The sequence below is a fragment of the Guillardia theta genome, assembly GCF_000315625.1.
Source record: "Guillardia theta CCMP2712 unplaced genomic scaffold GUITHscaffold_71, whole genome shotgun sequence".
Lineage (NCBI taxonomy): Eukaryota > Cryptophyceae > Pyrenomonadales > Geminigeraceae > Guillardia > Guillardia theta.
Genome location: NW_005434603.1, coordinates 332235 through 354457, shown reverse-complemented (window position 1 = coordinate 354457; position 22223 = coordinate 332235). Strand labels below are relative to the sequence as shown.

General features: G+C 54.8%; 9 protein-coding genes across 9 annotated transcripts in view; 4 read left to right on the top strand and 5 right to left on the bottom strand.

Moving 5' to 3' along the window:
* GUITHDRAFT_113999 (hypothetical protein) overlaps positions 1–2450 on the top strand; it is a gene marked incomplete at both ends in the record, with an annotated part of 12426 nt that extends 9976 nt beyond the window's left edge. The window contains 11 exons of the mRNA XM_005826929.1: positions 100–194; positions 376–495; positions 749–913; positions 963–1024; positions 1224–1320; positions 1454–1607; positions 1656–1718; positions 1928–1978; positions 2074–2210; positions 2270–2340; positions 2387–2450. Coding sequence (XP_005826986.1) covers positions 100–194; positions 376–495; positions 749–913; positions 963–1024; positions 1224–1320; positions 1454–1607; positions 1656–1718; positions 1928–1978; positions 2074–2210; positions 2270–2340; positions 2387–2450 — 1079 coding nt within the window. The remainder of the gene's footprint in view (positions 1–99; positions 195–375; positions 496–748; positions 914–962; positions 1025–1223; positions 1321–1453; positions 1608–1655; positions 1719–1927; positions 1979–2073; positions 2211–2269; positions 2341–2386) is intronic.
* A 371-nt stretch (positions 2451–2821) lies between these two features.
* Positions 2822–3838, top strand: GUITHDRAFT_154282 (hypothetical protein). The gene is made up of 6 exons (XM_005826928.1): positions 2822–2898; positions 2941–3042; positions 3235–3331; positions 3377–3429; positions 3483–3512; positions 3579–3838. Exons 1-6 carry the CDS (start codon positions 2863–2865, stop codon positions 3669–3671), a joined length of 411 nt encoding a protein of 136 aa, XP_005826985.1. The 5' UTR covers positions 2822–2862; the 3' UTR covers positions 3672–3838.
* A 1193-nt stretch (positions 3839–5031) lies between these two features.
* GUITHDRAFT_75928 (hypothetical protein) lies at positions 5032–5966 on the bottom strand (the record flags this gene model as incomplete). The annotated part of the gene is made up of 3 exons (XM_005826927.1): positions 5032–5346; positions 5611–5754; positions 5895–5966. Coding segments are annotated over 3 exons (531 nt in total), but the record flags the coding sequence as incomplete, so codon positions are not given.
* A 4613-nt stretch (positions 5967–10579) lies between these two features.
* GUITHDRAFT_143153 (hypothetical protein) lies at positions 10580–10888 on the top strand (the record flags this gene model as incomplete). Its single annotated transcript, XM_005826926.1, has 1 exon — positions 10580–10888. The coding sequence occupies one exon, from the start codon at positions 10580–10582 to the stop codon at positions 10886–10888; it is 309 nt and encodes a 102-aa protein (XP_005826983.1).
* A 591-nt stretch (positions 10889–11479) lies between these two features.
* Positions 11480–12310, bottom strand: GUITHDRAFT_154281 (hypothetical protein). The gene has a single exon (XM_005826925.1). The coding sequence runs from the start codon at positions 12149–12151 to the stop codon at positions 11834–11836; it is 318 nt and encodes a 105-aa protein (XP_005826982.1). The 5' UTR covers positions 12152–12310; the 3' UTR covers positions 11480–11833.
* Positions 12311–14625: 2315 nt separating this feature from the next.
* Positions 14626–15307, bottom strand: GUITHDRAFT_154280 (hypothetical protein). The gene is made up of 3 exons (XM_005826924.1): positions 15223–15307; positions 15113–15180; positions 14626–15057 (listed from the first exon to the last, which is right to left on the bottom strand). Exons 2-3 carry the CDS (start codon positions 15160–15162, stop codon positions 14853–14855), a joined length of 255 nt encoding a protein of 84 aa, XP_005826981.1. The 5' UTR covers positions 15163–15180; positions 15223–15307; the 3' UTR covers positions 14626–14852.
* Positions 15308–16125: 818 nt separating this feature from the next.
* On the bottom strand, positions 16126–17697 carry GUITHDRAFT_113994 (hypothetical protein; the record flags this gene model as incomplete). Its single annotated transcript, XM_005826923.1, has 12 exons — positions 16126–16178; positions 16327–16376; positions 16427–16482; positions 16537–16566; positions 16624–16671; positions 16724–16843; positions 16888–16953; positions 17000–17113; positions 17161–17233; positions 17401–17493; positions 17546–17637; positions 17686–17697. 12 exons carry the CDS (start codon positions 17695–17697, stop codon positions 16126–16128), a joined length of 807 nt encoding a protein of 268 aa, XP_005826980.1.
* Positions 17698–18422: 725 nt separating this feature from the next.
* On the top strand, positions 18423–19946 carry RPA2 (replication protein A2, 32kDa; the record flags this gene model as incomplete). The annotated part of the gene is made up of 4 exons (XM_005826922.1): positions 18423–18449; positions 18982–19069; positions 19122–19332; positions 19383–19946. Exons 1-4 carry the CDS (start codon positions 18446–18448, stop codon positions 19944–19946), a joined length of 867 nt encoding a protein of 288 aa, XP_005826979.1. The 5' UTR covers positions 18423–18445.
* A 1359-nt stretch (positions 19947–21305) lies between these two features.
* On the bottom strand, positions 21306–22040 carry GUITHDRAFT_61514 (hypothetical protein; the record flags this gene model as incomplete). The annotated part of the gene is made up of 4 exons (XM_005826921.1): positions 21306–21377; positions 21625–21697; positions 21744–21826; positions 22020–22040. Coding segments are annotated over 4 exons (249 nt in total), but the record flags the coding sequence as incomplete, so codon positions are not given.
* Between the last annotated feature and the right edge of the window lie 183 nt (positions 22041–22223).

Below are 22223 nucleotides of genomic sequence, written 5' to 3'. Positions count from 1 at the left end.
TCCTCCTCCTCCTCCTCCTCCTCCTCCTCCTCCTCCTCCTCCTCCTCCTCCTCCTCCTCCTCCTCCTCCTTCCTGTCTCGTCCCTCAACTTCCCTGCAGGTAACATGGATGAGGTCAGACTCTGGAGCCTCGCACGTGACCCTCTCGTCTTGTCCACCTCCCTCTTCGATACCGTCGCTGTCAGCAGTGCGAAGGTTGTCAGACGTGCAGCAGCTGGAGGAGAGGGAGAGAGGAGAGGAGTTGAAGGATCAAGGACAGGAGGAACTGTGAGTGGTGCAGGAGGGGCAGGGGCAGGGGAAGGAGCAGCAGGAGGAGAAGCAGGAGAAGGAGCAGGAGCAGGAAGAGGGAGATTATATTTGTGACAGGACATGTCAGGGCTTGATCGGATACTGGAACTTCAACAACGCGCTGGAGGATCACGCATGCATAGAGAGTTTGACCTACATAAGAGATGAGGTGACGGGACAACGAAGTGCCCTCCTCCACGGGGCCAAGGTGCTTGCAGCTTCCTGCTCCTGCTCCTGCTCCTGCTCCTGCTCCTGCTTCATCACCGTTTCGCCCGCTCACTTCCGGAATGCTACCCTTTCCTCCTCCTCCTCTCTACCATCATCATCACCACCACCACCACCACCACCTCCTCCTCCTCCTCATCATCATCATCATCATCATTCTCCCGCTCATCATCTTGCTCGTCCGACTCGTCCTGCTCCTCACTCCCTTCTTGTCTCTCTCTGACTTCCTCCTCCAGCTCTCCTCCTCCACCATCCCTATCGACAGAGACCCCAGCGTCAACGTCGCACTCACGAGCGGATCTGTCGGGCAGCAGGCAGCGACCTCGCTGTCTCCTCTGCCGTTGGGAGGAGGGGAAGGCATCGTCGTCTACTTCGGGGGGGAGCTGCGCATGGCGGCTGCGGTGAGCTGCATGGAGGATGATGGGGAGAGGAGCTGATGTGAGACGACAGGCTGCTGATGAAAACCCGACGGACTTGATCTTCTTCCTCCTTGAAGTCAACAACAACTTGAGGTCCTCCCCTCGTCCCGTTCTTCTCTCCTCCTCGCCTCCTCCCTCTACTTCCCTCCTCCCTCCCTTCTCCTCTCTACTTTCATCCTCCCCTCCTTGTCTTCCTTCCCTCTCCCTCCTTCTCTCTCAAACCTCCTGGTCCTCCTCCTTGTCCGTGGGCCTTCCCCCTCCTCCTCTTCCTCGCCCCTCACGTTCTGCTCAGCTCCCTCCCGACGGGCGTTGTCGGTCAGGGACGAGGAGGAGGCAACCAGGTCGAGCTCAACGTCACTTGGCAGCCGCTCCTGCGAGACGCTGGGAAGGTGATGAGAGGAGGAAGTGGCGATCAAGACAGCAGAGGGGCAGGGGCACGGGCAGGGGGAGGAGCAGGGGGAGGAACAGGAGCAGGATGCAGCGGGCCAGAGGGAGGGAGGAGGGAGTGACGAGCGAGAGCAGGTCCTGCCCATGTGCCTTGTGCTGAGAGGGGAACGGAGGAACCCATCCTATCCTTTCTTCCGACAGCAGCTCACAGAGACTCGCCGCTGCTTCACCATCTTCGTCCCTCCCTGCTCCCTCCAAGTGGGGGCTGGTGAAGGCCTGAGGAGCCTCGGTGACGTGGCAGGGGAGGTCGCGGCCGTCGGGTTGACTTGCAAGGCAGGCGCTCGATTTCACGTTCCATGGCGAACCTTGTTTGTGCTCAACAACAAGCTGAACTCTACAGGTTGACTCGCTGCTCTTTCGTCTTAATGCCCCTCCTCTCTCTCCCTTCTCCTTCCCTTCTATCCCCGCTTCTCCTCTCTCTCCTTCCCTCCTTCCCTGCTACCCTTTCTTCCATTTCCCTGCCATCTCCTCCTCATCCTCCCCCACCATCCTGTATCTCTTCCTCCTCCCCCTATCCCCCATCCTTCCCTCATCGTTCGATCGTGCCAGGTGGCGTTCAGACGGGTCAAGTTCTCAACTTCGGCAAGACGTTCACAATCGGTAATAACCTCCTGCGCTACCTCCTCCCCTGCCTTGCTGCTCCTGCTCCTCCTTTCTCCCGCTCTTCCTCCTTCCTCTCGCTCACTTCCTGTCAGTTGCCGATCAAGCGCTAGAGGACGCCATCAGCGTCATGGGAACATCGTGGGACGACTTCATCAACTGCAACGTCAAGGCCGTCAATACGCTCCTCATCAAGAACTCGCTATCGTGTCCCTCCCTCGACTACCCTCAGGTCAGCGCTCTCCCTCCCTCCCTTCTCCCCTCCCTTCCTCTGCCTCACGCTGCCGCCAGACCTGTCATGCTCTCCCACTCCTCAAGGCCGGCGAGGTCGTCGTCGACGTGCAGTACACGGACGTCGAGAGGTGGAGGGAGATGCTCATGGCGACGTGAGGACTGACGAGCATGCAGGCACGCGGGCAAGGCGGAGGTGCAGGCTTGCTTCATCTCTCGCTTCCACTCCTCCTGCTTGTAGATATGTAGATGCTACTCCTGTACAGTAAACTTCCAGGCCCGTCAGCCATGCTGGGTATGGTGAAGTAGAGGGGAGAGGGAAGTAGAGAGCAGAGAGGAGAGGAGAGGAGAGGAGAGGAGAGGAGAGGAGAGGAGAGGAGAGGAGAGGAGAGGAGATCGGAGGAGGAAGCCCTGTTTCCTGCCTGTTTCAGGGATACAGAAACGTGGGAGGAGGGGGCGGAACTAGGATCTGCTTCCGCCCCTTTTAATAACTACTGAGGCAGGGACGGAAAAGACGGGAGTTGTGAAGGGGGGGGAGGAGAGGAGAGGAGAGGAGAGGAGAGGAGAGGAGAGGAGAGGAGAGGAGAGGAGAGGAGAGGAGAGGAAGGAGAGGAGAGGAGAGGTAAACAGAGAGGCTCTTGTCGTTGGCGTCGATGCTCACTGTTCAACAAGCGCTGTCCTTTATACTTGTGAGTCTTCATTCTCCTTGTTCCGCATGACACCATGACAAGGTCGGAGCCGTCTGGGGCTGCACGAATCCCCTGCTCAAGAGAGGCAGCCAAGGCATCCAAGACATCCCGAAGCATAAGACAGCATGGCGACAGTCGCTGAACGTATTACTTCTCTCTCCCTCCCCTCCCCCATTCAGCTCCCCTCCTGCTTCCCTCCCCCCCTGCTCCTCTCTCCCCTCGCTCTCCCTTCCCTTCTCCCTTCTCCCTTCTCCCTTCTCTTTCTCTCTCTCCATCCTGCCCTGGCTCCCTCCCTCCCTCCTCCTCCCCTCTCTGCTCACCATCACCTTCTCGCAGGAGCTCATCTTCCTCATCACGCGTCCGGCATGGCTGATCCCCTTCCTGCTCAACCAGTGCGGGTCCCTCCTCTACTACCTGACGTTGGGGTCCGCAGGTGCCAGCGCTGCCTCCTGGTCTGCCACTGACGCGAGCATGGCAGATGTTTCCATGGCGGTTCCGATAGCCAACAGCCTGACCTTCATGTGGACATGGGTAAGTGCGAGCAGCGGCGGGGGAGGAGGAGGTCTGAAGCAAGCGTGCTGCAGCTGACGGGAGTGTTGCTGGGGGAGGAGAAGGTGTGTAATACGCGATTGCAAGTGCGAGGAGCTGTTATTCATATTTATAAGTCTTGATCGCTACAGGCGAACGCGATCACTCTAGTCGGGGCCCTCGTGGTTGTCCTTGGAGTCGCTCTTTGCGTTTACAGCAAGCTCGAGCAACAACAAGCTCTCTAGCTGCTCGCTATGATTGCGCATGCGCGTCAGTGCAAACCGAGGCTGCACCGTCATCATCATGATCGTCGTCGTCGTCGTCGTCGTCGTCATTATGAACAAGCCAACATCTAAAGGAATGATGACGATACGGAAAAACTTGCAGCTGTTAACAAAGTCTTCTAGTTTGCTGTGTCGACAATCTCCGCGCAGAAGCGCTGGGGGAGCCAGCCAATCTTGCCCTGTCGGAGAGTCATGGAAGAGCAGAGGAGCAGAGTGTCAATCGGCACGCAAAACTTACTTTCTTCCTGCCCAGCCACCACCCGCGATCCTTGACGAGGATCTGAAGGAGAGGAGAGAGATGTGAGCGTAGAGGAGGATAGGAGAATGTGATTGCAGGAATGCAGCCCGGGGGGGATGGGGACGATTCGGAAGGACGAGGAGAGAGGGAGAGCAGAGGAGCAGGATGCGGCAAACCTCAACAATGTCGTTGCATTGAACACACAAGGATGACTTGCACAGACTTTGATCAACTGGCTCTTCACGTTCCTGCAAAGCACATGAGGGGCGAGGAGGAGGAGAGAAGAGGGAGCGAGAGCAGAGGGAGGAGGGCGTGCGACCTCAGGCTCGTAGTCGAAGAGGATGACAGCCTCGCAGATAGCTGGCTCAGCACTGAACTTGCTCGAATTCTCCTCCTCCTCCTCCTCCTCCTCCTCGTGGTAGTTCAGCATCTGCAGGTGCCTCACGCTGTCCTGCTTGAGCTGCAGCGAGGCCTTGAGCAGCCCTGCAATGTGATCGCCTGCAGAGGATGAGACCGTGAGAGTCCAGCTGAGAGCTCACCTCGCATCTTGAGACCATCGCAGGTGCTCTCGACCACGGCTTGAAGTCCTCCGTCCTCTCCTTCGGGAGGGAGGATGCCGGAGAGAGGATGGTGTACCTTCTTGAGGTGCTCGGGGAACTTGGTCACGTTGCTGAAGAACAGCTGGACTGTGAAGTTGGAAGCGACCTTCTCGTGCTTCTTGTCCCGGGTGATGGCGCCATCGAGGTCGTTCTTGAGCAGGCACACGAAGCAAGACTCGAAGGAGGTATGGATAGAGAAGTAGCATAGCTTCTCCTCGCTCTCTCCAAACGTCGTCTGCTTCCTGTACGAGATCGTGAACTTCACATCCCCCGCCACCGCCAGGTCGTTCGTCTCGAGCGTCACGTGCGAGCGCATCGGGTCGACGCTGCAAGTGAAGGTCTTCTTCAGGGGGCTGTTCTCAACCTCCACAGTCACCGTGGTCGCCGCGTAGGGAGGAGACACCACAACGATTCGCTGCAGCACGTACGCGGCCAGCCTGCGGGTCTTGTTGAGGTTCTGGGAGAAGTAGTGGACGTAACGGATCTGACTTCTGATAGTCACTCCCTTCCCGTCCAGCGTCCGCTGAGCTGCATAGAAGGACAGCGCCTCCTCTGCTGTGTTGCAAATGCCGAGGTGGAGGAGGAGCGAGCATACCATGCAGCCCGTCCTCCCCTTCCCCGCCTTGCAGTGGATGGCTACCACGTGCTTGGGATGCGCCTCCACCCAGTCGCTGGCGTTGCAGCACATGATCCGCATGAGCTCGAAAGGAGGAGCGTTGTGGTCGTCGAACGGATAGCATTCCACCCGGTTGTGAAACTTCGCGGGAGCATAGCTCCTCTCCGAGCAGAGGTTGTAGATCTGCAGCAGGAGGTCAGGAGGGGAAGGAATCGTCAGGATCAGGATGAGAGATGGTATAAGGATGGTGTGAATGAAGTGTTGGTATGGTTGACGTCAGTCAGTCAGTCAGTCAGTCAGTCAGTCAGTTAGTCAGTCAGTCAGTCAGTCAGTCAGTCAGTCAGTCAGTCAGTCAGTCAGTCAGTCAGTCAGACTGTCTGTCAGTAACTCATTTTATCGGAGTCAATCAATGTGTTCGTTTGTTTGATCACGTTGAGCAAGGCCCACCTTGTACATGTCCGGGTGATAGGTCTCGAAGAACCTGTAGACCTCAGAGAACGGGTTGCGATAGACTCCTTCCATCCCCTCCGAAGGATAGCCCATGGCGATGATACTGGTGGTAACGTATGAAAGGTCCAGATCAAAACCATCCTGACGCAAGGCTCAATCATGGGGCAAACAGCAGCAGACTAAGTTGAGAACAGAGATGAACAGAGGAGAGGAGAGGAGGGGAAGAGAAGGGAGAGGAGGAGGAGACGAGAGGACAACAGAAGATGAGGAAGGCAACTGACCTGGATGTACCTCTTCTTGTTCCCCGACACCACTCGCTTTACCAGGTTCGTGGGGTCCGTCAGAGATTTCATTCTCCGCATCCGCCCCCCTTGCGATTTCCTCGTCGAGTCAGCATCCCCATCATCGCCCTCCAGCCCGCCCTCGCTCCTCCTGGACTCCTCACGATCGAAGATCCCGATCATCTGCTTGAACATCATCACATTTCTCTGAATCGCGACAACCCAGTCATTCGCGGTCGACTCGTCCCCGGCGTCGAGCACGTAGATCCTTGGCTTCCCGTCGTTCATGAACACGTTGGTGGCGATCTCGAACTGCCCTGGGCGTCCTTTGGCTGCGTTCAGACTGACCGACTTCACGTTGCTGAAGAAGATCTCTCCCTGCATCTGATTTTTCGACCCGTCGATGTAATATCGCAGGCAAGAGTCCTCCATTTCAAAGAATCGACTTTTCCACAACTGAAAGGGAGTTCAGATACCAGAACAGAAGGCGGGGAGCAAGACCTTGGCAGTCCCCAGGATCCCGTTGGGGTTCTGTTTCTTCAGCATCCCGCTCATGTAGACGAATTCGCATGGGTTGTACCCAACATCGCTGTCCGCGCTTTCCATCGAGCCCATCGAATCTGCAGTATGACTCGAGTTACAGCAAGAAATAAACGCCCCACTGCATCACGGAGGTTGAACCTGAGTTTGCACTGTCCCGCTGAGCGCAAGGAACGAAGTCGATGTCGTCGAGGGCTCCGTTTCTTCTTGGGAGCATCATAGGAAAGGTCGTCGACCGGTTAACCTTGGGCTCTCCTGCCATGTCGCCCAGGGCTGGCGGCGTATCTAGTAGTCTCCTGGTCGTTGTTTGCGCTCCTTCGCTCACACTAGCTGAGCTCTCAGTCAAGCTCGGCGGCATGTCGAGCTGCCTTCTACTTGTCCTGCTCGCCTCTTCCGACGAAGTACACATCCCGCCAACTCCGAGGTTCAAGATCTGACTACTGTCGCAGCGAGTTTTCCCTCTTGCTCGTGTCACTGATGCCAAGTGCAGGAGGAGAGGAGGAGGACGATGGGCAGAGATGAAACGAGGGGGATCAGGGCGGGGAAGGATGATGTGACGGCGCGGGCATGAGCTGATTGGCGCTGGCTATGGAAAAGCCATGTCGGGTTGACCAGCGGCAAATATATATATTTAAAACGTTTTGGAGGCGTTTTGGAGGCGTTTTGGTACCAGTAAAACTTAAAATGAATTTATTTCCCACATTTCAGTACAAACATAACATATATTGTTTTTTAACAAAGTGTCAAGATATGCTGAAGCGACTTCACATGGATAATATTTCAAATATCTTCTGTACAATTTCAAATATACAGGAAAATTTACAGTGTTGCCTTTTAACTGGCAGCCCCGGGCCGGGCGGCCGGGCCCCGGCGCCGCTGTGATCGGACCGGTTGAATCATTGACTCAGTTCAAGTTTACTCAAAGTTAACGGTTAAAACTTGAATCAGTACGAGGACACTGAATCCGAGGAGAGACGAGGAGGCTTGACTCAGTGACCCTGCCACACTGTCGCACAGGCCAAACGGCGAGAAGAGAAAAGACAGCGAGCCGCCTCGGAACCACCAGTGGGCCCAACTTGAACCCAATGATGGAACTTCCGAGTTCCGAACGTATGCCAGCCGTGCCAGTCAGATAGCGCCGAGTTAACAAAAACTCTCCTGTAAACCAAGACGACTTACGTGTTTTGCGAGGCGGCATGTAGTGACGTGTGGACGAAGAGGGGCCTTTCCTAGCCGTCTTGCTAAGGAGTCCTCTCATGTCTGGATGCTTGGGTTTCACATGCCAGGCTAGCATACAGTCTATCTCTCATGTGCTCCTCAATTCTGGATTTGTGTGCATTAAACTCGGTCTTGAGCAAAAACTGTCTTGTTACAACTAAGGTCGATGTGATATCTGCGTGACTTTGGACTAGTACAAGTCTAACAAACTTGTATTCCGTCGGTTATGAGCCTCGATTACATGCTCAATCATGTAAGTTGATCTTATATTTGGTTAGTTGAATTGTTTACTGGAGTTTTTTCTTTCTTGGTATTGTTTTCCCGTTCAGGCTGTTGAAAATTCATGCAAATTCTATCAAGCTGTACACATTCGGATGACTCCTCTCTTCAATCAGGCTCTCTTTCTAGCCGCAAGCCTTCAAGTTGTTTAGGCCTATCTCAGCCTCAATTTGTTTGATTGATCTTCGAATAGGAAAAACAAGCCTTTCCCAGCCAGATTGGTTGGTCGAATATCTGCTTAACCGTGTGGAAACGCACTTGAAGCTGATTCGATTCTTATTTTTCTTGATCTTTGAGTAGGATCAACTTGATGGAACTACCAGGAGATCTGGCGGAAGTTTTCATGTCATGGAGCTAGGCTGTGGCATGCATAACTGGAGCTACTTCTGGATCGGCGAACAAGGTACAACTGCACAACAATCTTCGAATGCCTTGAAACGGATGTTCCATCTCGCGGCAGCAATCTCTGGTCACAAGTTCTTTACGGTTCAAAATTTATCTTTTGGTCTTCAAATGCCGGCGGGCACGCTCTCTCTCTCTCTCTCTCTGTTATCTGAACTCCGAAGTTCTCTCCTCAGACTCTCTTATCTTATCCTCCTTCTCTCGTCATTGCATCAGCTCGCCAGGCATCTCCCTTATCTCTGCACTGCCCATCTAATAGCCCTGCATGAAATTCTTCTTCAGAATGGACAATCCTTGAATGGTTATTGCCCACTCAGCATGACTGTGAACTTGACGTTGTATCATCGTATCTTGACTTGGAACTCTGCTGACATTCTCTTCAAGCTTGTTTGTGTGACTTTCTGACGTCCGATGTAACGTACTATTTCAGAAACTCGAGTCGGGGGGAGGATGGAACGTATGCCAGCCGTGCCAGTCAGATAGCGCCGAGTTACTATCACAAAAACTCTCCTGTAAACCAAGACGACTTACGTGTTTTGCGAGGCGGCATGTAGTACGTGTGGACCGGACGAAGAGGGGCCTTTCCTAGCCGTCTTGCTAAGGAGTCCTCTCATGTCTGGATGCTTGGGTTTCACTGGCATGCTAGCATACAGTCTATCTCTCATGTGCTCCTCAATTCTGGATTTGTGTGCATTAAACTCGGTCTTGAGCAAAAACTGTCTTGTTACAACTAAGGTCGATGTGATATCTGCGTGACTTTGGACTAGTACAAGTCTAACAAACTTGTATTCCGTCACCCAATCCTGCCGACTGCTGTCCCCCAAACGTAACTGATACCTTCACTCAACTGATGATCGGCGGAATGTTTCGTGGTCCCGGTCTCGCGGCTGGCCGGGCCGCGTGAGAATCCAACTTGCTTGGCAATCATTGCCGCCAGAGTTGAATGGCGGCGTAAGATGTTTCGTCCATTCACTTGAATGTATTTCGAAGTTGGCATCGCAACCATGGATGATGCGGCTAAGTTCATCGCAACCATGATGCTGCACCGTGCGGCACTTCTGAAAGCTTGCTGAAGTCATTGATTCAAGTTGACTCAGGCTCAGTGAACTTGGAACTTGCCGCTGTCGCCGGGCCTCGCCAACTTCACACAATGATTCAGTCGGACGGTCTCAAAAGAGCCAGTCGGCTCCAGGCCAAACCGTGATCGGAACCGTGAACCGGGGTGCGGAGCGGGGTACCCGGCGTACCGTACCGTGGTCCGACAGTACCGGCAGTACGGCCCGGCCCGGTACAAGCCTTGAAGCGGGCCGCCCGGCCAGGCTCCGAGCCTCGGGCCGGCTCATTGTACTCAAGTTAAGTTAAAATAATTTGTGAGGGGAGGGGGGCAGTCCGGCGGTCGGTATGAGTTCTGCTTCGCTGCAACTTGTGTGGTAAAGAACCGAAGCCGGTTTCGCATCCCTTCAACCTCCTCACCGGATTCAAGAGGTGCGCTTTCCTGCTGGGGGCTCCTTTACAATACTTTTATGATCTTAGAAAGCATTCCATGCCATCCTCGGCCATGACAGCCACCCACCCATATGAGTGCTTCATGACCGGTGGGACCCTGTAGTGCTTTTACTCAAAGTCAAACTAAAAGTGCTTTCTTTGAGGAGCAGGGGTACACGAGGGACTTAAAGGGGGTGGGGGTGAAGGAAGTGAACGTCTACAAGTTGAACGTGACTCTTACGTACCAAAGGCCATGAGGCTGAAGTGAAAGGAGTGGTGTAGTAAAAATAAATTGCTAAGTCGGGACCTTCCAGCCCCTTCCCGTACCTGCACCCTGTGAGTACCCCTACCCCTCCTTTTCCGATATATAACCCATACAAATGTCAGCCCAGTCAAATTCTGGAACCCCACCCCCTCTTTTCTTAAGCATGGCTGGCCCGTCTTCAGTTCGAGGTTAACTTTCGATTGCTGGCCAAGAATGAGAATTCTCTAATTGAGCCACTAATGAAAAGAGGAAGGGTCGAGACCTTAGAGGTCCGAGAGGTTGAGATTCATATCCCTGCAATGGTTGCGATCTCTTGCCCTCGAAGAACCCCTTGAACCGGCTGCCCTCTTGCCCTCCTTGAAAATCCTCTGCCGTCACGCGACCTCCCATCCTACGTCCTCCAGCAGTGGTTGGACACGAAAACCTCCTCGCCCTCCCTGCTGCTTATACCTGCCCTGATCCGTCGTCTCAGACCGATCTTGACAATCAGCCTCACATGAAGCAAGACTCTTTCATGGACATCGAAGTTCAGAACGACTTCGATCTTCTAACTCTCAGCGACGGATCCCTCCCTGATGACATCTCGACTGATGGCTCCGAGCTTTTCGGCTACGCACAAGCGCCTCGATCCCGGAAGGGGAGCATGGACTCCGACGAGATCCTCCTCAACCAGGAGCTTGGATACTACATCGAAGGTCCCTGCAGGGAGAAGCAGCTGAACGCCTTGAGGCACTGCATCGAGCTGCTGAGCAGACCGGTGAAGCCAGAGATCGTATCGGCGACTGGAGGCATTCTATTACTTTAATCGGACAAAAACATGCAGCATAGGGAGGATAGGAAGGCAGTGCTCATTGGAAGACAGGTTCAATTTTCACGACGAGAGGATCTTAGCCCTGTATCGATATCGTACTGTCTTTCTACGTGTATCAATACTCTGTAGATTTAGACTGGATTTTGTTTGCTTTTTTCTGAATTAAAGACAGCATAGCAACAGCAACTGAGCTGCACATGAACAAATAATTCCTACTGCACCTTACCAACCGTTCTGTGTCTTGTTGACATCTGGTGAAGTCATGATAGTAGTTGCTGTGATTGTTCTGAATGAGAATTGCGTGTTGATGATCTAAAGACACTCTCAATCAAATTGAATATTTTGGTGCATAGAGTTTTGATTCTAAGGCATGTCAGGTAACAATGAATACAACAGTGGGCAAGAGCAATCTCAAAGCAACAGACAAAAAATCAACTTGTTGCACTGCATTTCTGTAACAGCATTCAAATTATTTTGGGTTTTGTACATGTGATCAGGATCAAAATCAATCTTTCATTCTGAAACCGACTTCGTAGATGCTACGTTGATCTACTTCGTAGATGGTACGTTGAGGAGTGCAACATAGAACTCAAGTATGCTTTGTATTATCAAAACAAATTGAATAACCTCCCTATCGCAAGGGAAATACTGACAGCAATTGAATTCTGTAGTGGATATAAAACAATGATTGGAATACAATCGAAACCAAAACATAAACAAAATCGGATCAACCGAGCATGATGTTTTGAAGGCAACTGTTCCTCACCTCGTACAGTACAGTAATGCATCCCAGTGACTGTACACATGCACTAAGATTAGATATTCATGGTGTATTGCATGTAAGAGATAGAAACGTTATGTATAAGATGGAAAAGACTAGTAGTACAAAATACAGATACAAGTAGGTCTACTCAAGCTCCGAGACCTCCCTATGTCGAATCAGAGTAATAGAATGCCTCCAGTCGCCGATACGATCTCTGGCTTCACCGGTCTGCTCAGCAGCTCGATGCAGTGCCTCAAGGCGTTCAGCTGCTTCTCCCTGCAGGGACCTTCGATGTAGTATCCAAGCTCCTGGTTGAGGAGGATCTCGTCGGAGTCCATGCTCCCCTTCCGAGAACGAGTCGCGTGTTCGTAGCCGAAAAGCTCGGAGCCATCGGAAGAAATATCATCAGGGAGGGACGCATCGCTGAGTGTGAGAGAGTCGAAGTCGTTCTGAACTTCAATGTCCATAGAGGTGAATTTGGTTTCCTTGACCATGGTTGTGATTCGATGAATTGAAGAGTGGGGCTTCTCAAGGTGTGCAATGCAAGAAGTTTGTTCGAGAGCACTGAGAAGAGAAGGAGGGAGTAGTGATATCAAGAAAGCAGAAGAGGGACTTGTCCGCTATGACAAGAGAGGGTGCAATGCAGGTGTGGGTGGAAACCTCTGAAGGAGCTCGATGTCTACTGGCGAGATTCACTGGGTTTATATGCTGCAGGGAGAAATCTGATTAAAATTAATTGACGGGTGGGGTACTGTGAAAGTACCCGGTTCTATTATAGTGTAAATGAGGGTCCAATGGTTGTCGGTCAAGTTGTCAACATCCACCGAGGGTGGGTGGGCAAAAGTGGGTATAAGGAGTCGCTACGGAATTTTTTTCACCATCCCGACCTCACTCCGAGAACGACAGCAGCGAGAAGAAGGGGTCAAAACGCTATGGGGACACGAAGTCAATAATATCATAGTGTCTCAATTAAAGAATCCAGTTGGTTCACTAGAGTACTTTTAGAGAAGACAAGAAGGAGAACGGCCCTTTACCACGAAGAAGCTCAAGAGGGCAGAGTTATATTCTTGGAAAACATTTGATCCAGTCACAAGGTCATGACGGAAAAACATATTTTGCATGCTCCAAAAAGATCTTTTTCGAGTCGTCTGGTACACTCTATCATCTCACCGAAGTTAAAACGTATTATTGTGATGTTGATTGTTCTTTGTGGTAAAATGAAAACTAATTTGCACCGGTACTTTCGTAGGACCTCAATGGGGTACTCTGTCAGGGTCAAAACTCGGAATGATGGCAAAATCAAATTCTGCTAAAATACCGAAAATAAGAAGAGGCCGGAAGGACTTGACTGGTGCCGTGAACGACGCAGGGTAACGTGATTTCGCTGTCGCAACGATTCTCGCTCACGGAAGGTTGCAAGTCATGTTGTAAACTTTAGTAGATGCTGACGGTCATCCAATATTTTACTACTCTCCAGGAGTGGTTTAACCACAGTCAAATGCTGACCCTGAAGGACCCATGTGTCACCGCATAGCTCCCTTCGCAACAGTGACGGTTGAACCGTCTCCGAGGCCGCCCGGTGAGTACGGCATACATCGAGTCCGGTCAGTCACGCAACCTGGCAAGTTACGGCCGGTCAACGGGCCGAGTCCGGGCCCGGGGGGCACCAGTCCGGTCCGATCTACCGGCGGCGCCGCCGGGTGCCAGTGTGCCACTGCGGCCACCGGCGGCGGCGCGCGACTCGCCGGGCCCGACACGCGGACTTCTGATCGGATCCGATCAGTGCCATGATGGCCCGGATAGCCTCCGAATGTCACAGTGGCAACACCGTGACTCAGCCTGGCAGAGTGCAGTGCAGTGCCGCGGCGCGGCCGGGCCCTGAATCTTCACTGATGACAGCGAGTCACGGGCCTAAGCTCAAGCCTGCCCGGCCCGGCGGCCCCTGAGTGCGCGGCTGGCCTCCGAGCCGCAGCGGATGATCGCGCACGCCGGTTACTAACTGAGTAAAGCGGGGTCAGTGACTACCGTAGTATCATCAGGGCCGATCAGGCTACGGGCCCGGCCCGGGCAGCCTCCGTCGGCGGGCCACAGTCGTGACGATCGGACGGTCCCCGGTGCCACGGTGCCAGGGCACTGAGGATCATTGGGACCGGGTCCGATCAGGCTGAGTCCGACAGTTTCGAGGCCGGGCCGCGCGCTCACCTTCGCGGCTCAGTGTCACAGGCGCCGCAGTTTCAAGTTTTCTTCGGAATCGGAACCCGACTCAAAAGAACTTGACTAGTCCGTCAGATGCTCAGTCTGAGAACTTGAGAGCCTCCGTCTGACCGGACGGCCCGGCGGTGTGACTTGCCGTCCGATCACTGGGCCGGGGCCGCCGGGCGCCGCGGCGGCCCGGGCCGGGCCGCGCCGGATCCAAGAGTCGGACGTTACAGTGAACAAGTTGAAAGTTGAGCCCGGCCCGGCCGGCCAAGGCCCGCCCCGGGCCGCAGAGACTGCACGCCGCCCGGTCACCGCCGTGCCGCCGGGCCCAGCGCCCGGCGGGGCCAGGCCGGGCCCCGCGGCCCCGCGGCCGGCTGCCGCCCGGCCGGGCGAGCCGGCGGTCACCGTGGCACCGGATCGGACTCGGACCGTGACGGTTCGAGTCCACTGCCACCGGCGAGGCTCACTGAGGACTCGGCGCCGGACTCTCAGCCTGACGGTGAGCACCGGAGTCCCAATCGGACCGACAGGCTAACGGCGGGGGCCCGGCCGCCGGGCGGCCCGGCGAGTACTGAGTACGGTATTTGTGTCGCCGCCGACCGCCGGACTGTCCCGCTGCGCGGCCGGGCCGCGGCCCGGCCCCGCTGCCCGGGCATGATCCGGGACGGTGCGAGCCCGGCCGCTGAGCCTCAGGCAGTCACGCGGCCGCTTGAATTGGAAGCGGCGGTCTGACTTGAGGCTGCTCAGGCAACACATGATTGCCAATCATCGGATAGTGACTCACTTTCATCATCTCGCTAAAAAAACGTGGGTCGATAGACACTTATCGGATTGACTTGTTCACATCGCCTGATCTTCCTCACGCGAGGGCACTGGACATCGGATCTCAGCCACCCTCATGACAAGTCGGCTCCTGGATCTCCTTCTGGCCTGGCGCCGCCGTCACCCCGTACCTGCCCGTACGATGGTGTCCTGGGGCCCGGCACTGTGGTGTCCCTAGATGTTCTGATACGTCTGCCCATATACAGTGTTCATTCTCTCCTGCTTTTCTCTTTCCAGTTTGGCCCATCGGTCGGCACATTGTGGGCACTTCTCCACAAAGCTGTTTTCAAGGCTGCGGCAGACACAACATGTCATAGTCGAACCCCAGTCAAGCATCCTGTCAACTCCTCTGGAGCATTTGTTTGGGTTCGCGCTTTTCCTATGAGCAAATCCATGTCAAGATCACGGGTGCGCGTGTAACGAAGTCTCGTTACCTGTGCCCTCGATTGCCGCAGACAGAACACTTCCAATCCGTCCACCCCATCGCCCCCCGGCAAGGATCCTGTCGAGACGTCATGGACCATCCTGTTCGTGCACTTCCCACCTGCGTCCGCTAAGGAGAGCCTCTAAACTCCAACCTAGTGTTGCCTTGAGCAGCCTTCCTGTCCTTGAAAGCTGCCAGATTCCTTAGGGCCACGTCAAGGAGTTTCCATCCATCTCCAGAGCTTGCACTTTCTAGTCCTTGCAAGTTTCTCGCTATATTGTACTCAGGCTCCTTCCCTTCCTCGTTTTCCGCTACTTCTTTGCGCCTGAACAAGTGTGTCTTTCATGTTTTAGTGCTACTCTTTCTTTCCTTTCCTTTCCTTCTTTCCCTTCGATCTATTCCCCAAGTTTCTCACGATTGCTCTCCTCAATTCAATCTATTCTGTCCACCGCTCTCTTCTCACATCATGGTCTGGACTCAAGGAGTCGCATACTCCGATCAAGCTCTCGTGTTCATCCCCACATGCCATCGCGCGCTGCATCTTCTCCCTCCTCCTCTTCGCCTCCTGCTGTCCCCGGCATGGTCATCCACAAGTAAGCGGCTTGGGGGAAAAACGGCAAAATTTTACTCAAGCCCAGACCCGCCTCAGCCACTACCGTAGTACGGGAATCCGATGATGCCGCAATCGGAACTTCCGAACGGGTCAGGGTGCGGCGGACCGGCGGGCCGGGCGCGGCCGACTCGGAGTTCCGAAGTTCCGAATCCGGTGCCGGCCCTCCCGGCGCTGAGACTCAGACGGTCGGTCACGGTCGCCACCCAGCCTGGCCAGTGTGTGACTTCAAGTTCCCGGCACTGCGGCAGTCCCTCGGCTCGGAAGTTCGGACTCTCCACTGCCACGGCGGGTCACCGGGTGAATCTGCCCGTGACGACACTGATATTACGGTAACCGGGGTTCCCGGCTCGGAAGCCAGTCACCGTGATCTGATCAGAAGCCACTACAATAAGCATCATAAAAAACTTTTTCTAAGCAGAGTCCATGAGCAGGAGCAGCCATTGGAACGTTTCCTCTGTTCCCCCTGCCTCACAAGTCACTACTAGTGAGGTGACAGCAAGCAGCTGTTCAATTTACCCTCCTGAAAGGAGCTGAGGGATTCGGGACTTCTCCATCTTTCCGCAGGAGACCTGCCAGTAGATTTCAACTCTTTGACCACAAGGGAGTAGAACCCACGGCGAGGATCGTTCCGACGATGTTTCTCACCATCTTGTATAGGGCGCTGGGCAAACAACATCAGCAAGGCGAGCAGCGGTGGAGGCGTTGCCATACCCATCCAGCTCGAAGTCGAGCCTTACGTTTCCCTCTCCCTCAAATACAACGCCGACCTGGATGCCCTGTTAGTGTCGGGACTTGACGGGAGGGAGGGGTAAAGGCTTTACCCTGTATATGGTTCTGACTGTATCCATTGTCTGCACACAAACGCTGTGCGTCAGGCAGGAACTCACCGTCACGACGTCAACAAGTACCGAGTTATCCCCCCTCGTGTTCGAGAATGCGGAGAAATCGTGTGTCCCCTGAACGATGCCGTTCAAACACGCTCAAGGAACAACGCACAAGAGCGAAAACCTCGAACATGGCTGCGACCTCCCGCAGCAGATCAAGGTCTACATTTCTGTATTCGTGATGTCGGCTATGCCTTGTGATCGGGTCTTGCACTTTCCCGATGAAGATCCGGTATGAGTACAGCTGAGGGTACAGGCTCACAGGGGGGATGCAAGATTCCTGTCTACCTTCTTCCGCGCGCTGTAGATCGCATGCCACTTACGGGTTTCGTTGAGGTGCGGGACAAAGTCTAGCTGATCAGAGCGACTCAGTGATGGCCAAGACGGCGAGCTCACTCACATCCTGCACGTGCTCGAGGCCGCAGATCTTCACGTCTAGCGGGAGCATCAGGTTCATGCCGTGCTGGAACTTCTGCAAGTCCGTGATGTTCTCCGAGGAGTCGAAGTGTACCACCTGCGAGACTGGATGAGCAACAATGCCGCAAGGAACCCCGCCTCTACTTGTCCTCTTGAGTGAACTCCGCTGTCAGTCCTCCCAGCCCCCACCACTCGAGTCCTTCGCTGGAGCTTCCGGCTAAAGGACATACAGAAATGATGAGAGTTGGAGGGAGGGAGGGAGGGACGGACGGACGGACGGACGGACGGACGGACCGACCGACCGAGGGACGGAGGGATGGAGGGCGGCGGCAGTGGGGGGGGAGGGGAAAGAGGGAGAGAAGCAATCAAGCAGGACATCTCCACCTCAAGACAGTTTCCAGAAGTCCTTGGATCGAAGGCTGATAATGCTGCAGCTGAAAACCGTTGTAGTTGGTCCCGTCGTACATGACATTACACCTTGAGCATGTGAGCAAAGGTCGTTGCGCTGCGTCTCAGCCCTCGGATGTACCGATATCTAAAGGTCTTGTCTAGATCAGAATCATCGCTGGCAGTGGCATTGTTGCCCATGTTCGCAGCGTTGAGGCTGTCTTGGAATCTCTCCTGGTGCTCAAAATGTGAGGATCGTGTTGTATGTCTCAAGGGATTCACCTGGCCAGTCATGCTGTCCTGTTCAAGAACGCCGATCCCCGTGGTGTATACCACCACCCGCTTGTTGTGCTTTGATCTTGACATCGTGGTGGTGCTTGCTCGCCGTACACACAGCTCCCTGCTTCTCAGGATTTTCTGGGAAACCACGGCAGACCGAAGTTGGGTGATGCTACGAGCATTGACGCGCAGGAATGGCAATGGAGAGCTACCTACAGTACCATCGTGATTAGTTCAAGACAGAGCTTTCAATCAGAGTTTACTTCCATGAGGAACGAGGAAGGCGAGTGTTCGATGACCAGTTGATGGAGTGTCAAGCAGAAGGCTATGACACAGACTTGAGCTGCTCTTGCTGCAAGCATTTGTCTGCATGAAACAGAGCAGACATAGTAGCATCCAACTCAAACCTCCTCCTCCTCCTCCTCCTCCTCCTCCTCCTCCTCCTCCTCCTCTCGCACTAAGCTTGGCCCCCATTCTCTCCAATCAGTCCTATCATCCAACCCGCCTCAGTGCTCAGAAGGCAGAGAAAAACCAATTATGAAAATGATTGCTGTCTTAGTCGAGACGGGCTTGAGGGTGGGGGGTGGGGGGGGATCACGATTATTTAGTTGGGGTGGGGGTATTTGATAACGGGGTATGATTACTGTAAATTAATGATATAGACTGGGGTATACAAGAACAAACAAGGGGTAGGGGGTGGGATCTGTTGGTCGAAAGTCATATTAGCGGGAATTGGCGGGAGGGGAAGGGCAAACAGCGCGCGATGGGTGAGTGAGAGGAGGAGGAGGAGGAGGAGGAGGAGGAGGAGGAGGAGGAGGAAGAGCACAGGAGCAGGTATCAGACTGAGCAAGAAGCGGAAAGGGGGAGAGTGACTAACAGCAAGCAAGTGAACAAGAGCATGCGAAAAACTAGGCAGTTGCCAAAGAACGAACAAGTGAATCTTTGAAATGGTCAAGGTTCACCTGACATGTTGGGGCTGGACCATGGAGTGTTGTAACTCATACGCCACCTGCCTGTCTTTGCAACATCTTTTCTTTCCCCTTCTTCTACTCACCAATGCTCTTCACCTGCTTCTGGATATCAAGCCTAGATGAGCCTGGCCAGGAGATGGCATTGACGTAAAGTAGCGACAGGGATGAGCTGTTTGCAGTTTTAGCATGGAATAGGAGGCTACACTGGTTGCAGTGATTAAAATAGACAGATAGGAATCAGTAGGCAAGAAGAAGGGCAAGAAAGTGCTCGAAGAATGTAGTTGAACAGCAGGATGAGCTGAATGTTGAGACTGATAATCTGCTGCAGATTACGGTGATATCGGCAGCTATGGAGGAGGAGGTTTCATCGCCTCTCAGTCAGGAGGCGGAGGCGGCGGATCGGGAAAGAAGAGCAAGTAATTTCAATGTACCTCCCCAGACCTGTTTGAGTGACACACGTTGCCGCAGTGCGGAGAAGGGAATGCTTCCCGTGTCGATCAAGCAAGTCATGAATGCGCCGCAAGACTCGCAGGACGAGGACATCAAGATTGACGGGAGAGACACCAAGCAAGTCACCATCATCGCCTACATCGTGGACGTGAAAGAGACCAGCACAAGCGTGACCTTCTCGCTCGAGGACGGGACAGGCAACATCGACGCCATCATGTGGATTGATCAGGTGGCCTCGTTGCTGTCAGGCTCTGGGAGATCTGCTGACTCGACCTGCAGGATGAGAGCGAGTTCATGGTTCGCTCTCGTGCCGAGTGGGTGGTGGGGACGTACGTGCGGGTGGTGGGTCAAGTCAGGTCGCACAACGGCAAGAGGAGCATGGTTGCCTTCCACCTGCGCACTGTGACAGACTTCAACGAGCTCACTTACCATCTCTTCGACACCATTCACGCCCACCTGTACAATACCCGAGGACCTCTCGCCGACTCGAAGCCGCAGACTGGCTTCCCCAGCTCGAGCTTCCAGTCCCCCGGCAAGCCCAGCATGGGCCCTGGCTTCACATCTCCCAGCCAGCCCGGAGGTGCTGGGGCTGGCAGAGTGGACAGCTCTCGTCCTGCTGGAGGCCCCGTGACGGACATGCGGGAGGCCGTGCACAAGGCGTTCATCGACTTCGGAGCGACGGGAGACCTGACGGGGCTGTCCATCGACAACTGCGTGCAGCAGGTCTCGCGGGTGATGGGGAGGAGCGTCTCCCGGGCAGAGGTCTCGTCCCACATCGAGAACCTTGCGCTGGACGGCCACATCTACTCTACCATCGATGAGGAGCACTTCTACCCCTCGTGAAGTAATCATGCTCCTCCCGTCTGTCACTTAGTAGAGCAGCCCCTAGCACGAGCTGCTCATCGTTGTTGTGGAATTCTGTTGTACATCTCCGCAAGATTTCTAGTCATCTACTTCCAAGGCCGCAAACATGCCCCTGCTAGTCGCACAGTCTGCTTCCTCCTCTGAGGCGCCACCTTCTCCATCGCTCGATGATCCCTGCTCGGCACCCTGGTCTTGCCCTCCCTCCTCCTCCTCCTCCTCCTCCTCGCTCTCGCTCTCGCTGAGAAAATCCTTTCCTCCCTTGCTGGTGTCCACTCCCTGGTGGCCGTCCAACAAACTTCTCATCCACTGCATGCCCTCGCACTGTGACTTGATCTCCCTGTAGTCTTGCGCGCTCAGCCCGGGAGGCAGAAAACTCAAGACGATCTGCGAGAATGGAAAGAGTGAGGAGGAGGAGGAGGAGGAGGAGGAGGAGAATCTAAGAATGTCATGGGTTGTCACCTTGTGGCCATTGAGCGTGTTCCTGCCAGTGCGATCAGAGTCATAAAATCTCCATCTCCCGTCCCCTCCTACCTCAACAGCAAGTTGGCTGCTCTGTGAGCTTCAGGCTTTCCCCCCTGCCAAGAGACCGAGGGCGTGAAAAAGTGAAGGAGGAAGAGGGGGAGGTGCCAAGACAGGAAGGAGGATGAGGATGTACGGAGAAAGAAGCCTGAAGGACCCTATGGAAATCACGAAGAGCACCAGGGAGACAAAATGAGGAGAACGAGGCGAGTAAACGTGAAGGAAGGATGCTTTTGATAAGGTAGGAGACGAGCAGGAGGAGCAGGAGCAGGAGTGGCTAGCTCAGACGGGCTCGACCTTAGTGAAGTAGGAGTGCTTCCTTGCGAAAGCCTCACACAGGCCAAAGGGCGACCACTGTCAGTCATTCATCAGGTCGTGCTTGGGCGGTGAGGGAAGGGGGGGAGGAGAGGACAACGTCGCACCTCCACCTCATCCTCGCGGTAGGCATCCAGCGCGTAGACCTGAACAGAAATGACGCCATGCGCATGGTTTAAGAGGAAGGGAGCGAGGGACGAGGGACGAGGGACGAGGGACGAGGGACGAGGGACGAGGGACGAGGGACGAGGGACGAGGGACGAGGGACGAAGGACGAGGGACGAGGGACGAGGGACGAGGGACGAGGGACGAGGGACGAGGGACGAGGGACGAGGGACGAGGGACGAGGAACGAGGGACGAGGGACGAGGGACGAGAGCCCTCGAAGGAGGAAGGAGGAAGGAGGTAGAGACGAAGGGAAAAGGGAGCGAGAAACGTGACGAGAAGAGGGGAGAAGGAGCAAGTAAGAGAGCCAGAGGGTCACCTCGGAGAGAGGAGGATCACACTTCTCGGCGATGAATCGAATGATGCTGTAAGGTTCTCTGACCTGTGCGATCCTGTAGGACCCGAAGATGACCTTGCCTACTGGTCAGCTCTCCTGCTCGTTTCCGTCTTCCGCTGTATGTCCATTCCTGTACTGTACTTCTCTCCTCCTGCCTACTGCCTACTGCCTCCTGCCTCCTGCCTCCTGCCTCCTGCCTCCTGCCTCCTGCCTCCTGCCTCCTGCCTCCTGCCTCCTGCCTTCTGCCTCCTGCCTCCTGCCTCCTGCCTCCTGCCTCCTGCCTCCTGCCTCCTGCCTTCTTCCCAGCTCCTCCCTACTACACCTGCAAAGTTCGGGGGATCTTGAGCTTCGGGCAAACAACTCCCGGGGAGTCGCAGAAGCAAACTCTCTTGGTGCTGCTCGAGAAACTTCAGACAGAGGGAGGGTAGCAGGAGCAGCGACAGGAAGAGAGTTTGAAAGTGCTTCGTGTGCCCCGGCGTGGACGAGGAGGAGACAACCTTCTTCCCGAAGATGCTGTTGATCACCTAGAGCAGACGATCTCAGGCGAGGAAGAGGACACGATGGTCGGAGGGCTATCTCGGGGACTCCGCACTCTGATCCCCCACTCCCTCATTCCGTCTATCGAGCGCACTCCCTCCCTTGCTCTCGGCCGCCCAACAGTTCCTCCTCTTCTCCTCCTCCACCGATCCCCTCCCCTCTTCTCGTTTCTCCTCATACCGACGACTTGCCCATGTTCGGGTCGCCGACTAAAGTGATCGTCAGCACGTCCGTGTGGTCTCCGTCCTCGTTCCCGCTGAAGTATCTCGATGCAGACACGCGCGTCCCCTCCCGCTCCACCTGGCAGGACTTGATGGCATCCAGCAACCTCGGAACACTGAGAACGTCTGTCAGATCCCTGTAAACGACTCCCTCCGTCCCTCC

Excerpts from the sequence above, each read along its gene's own strand:
- GUITHDRAFT_154282 (XM_005826928.1), top strand. The coding sequence starts at position 2,863 with ATGCTCACTGTTCAACAAGCGCTGTCCTTTATACTT. Across the intron at positions 3,332-3,376 it reads CCTGACGTTGGGGTCCGCAG|ATGTTTCCATGGCGGTTCCG; the intron begins GTGCCAGCGCTG and ends CGAGCATGGCAG. Across the intron at positions 3,513-3,578 it reads TGTTGCTGGGGGAGGAGAAG|GCGAACGCGATCACTCTAGT; the intron begins GTGTGTAATACG and ends TGATCGCTACAG.
- GUITHDRAFT_154281 (XM_005826925.1), bottom strand. The coding sequence starts at position 12,151 with ATGGTCAAGGAAACCAAATTCACCTCTATGGACATTGAAGTTCAGAAC.
- GUITHDRAFT_154280 (XM_005826924.1), bottom strand. The coding sequence starts at position 15,162 with ATGGGGTGGACGGATTGGAAGTGTTCTGTCTGCGGCAATCGAGGGCAC. Across the intron at positions 15,058-15,112 it reads TGCGGCAATCGAGGGCACAG|GAAAAGCGCGAACCCAAACA; the intron begins GTAACGAGACTT and ends ATTTGCTCATAG.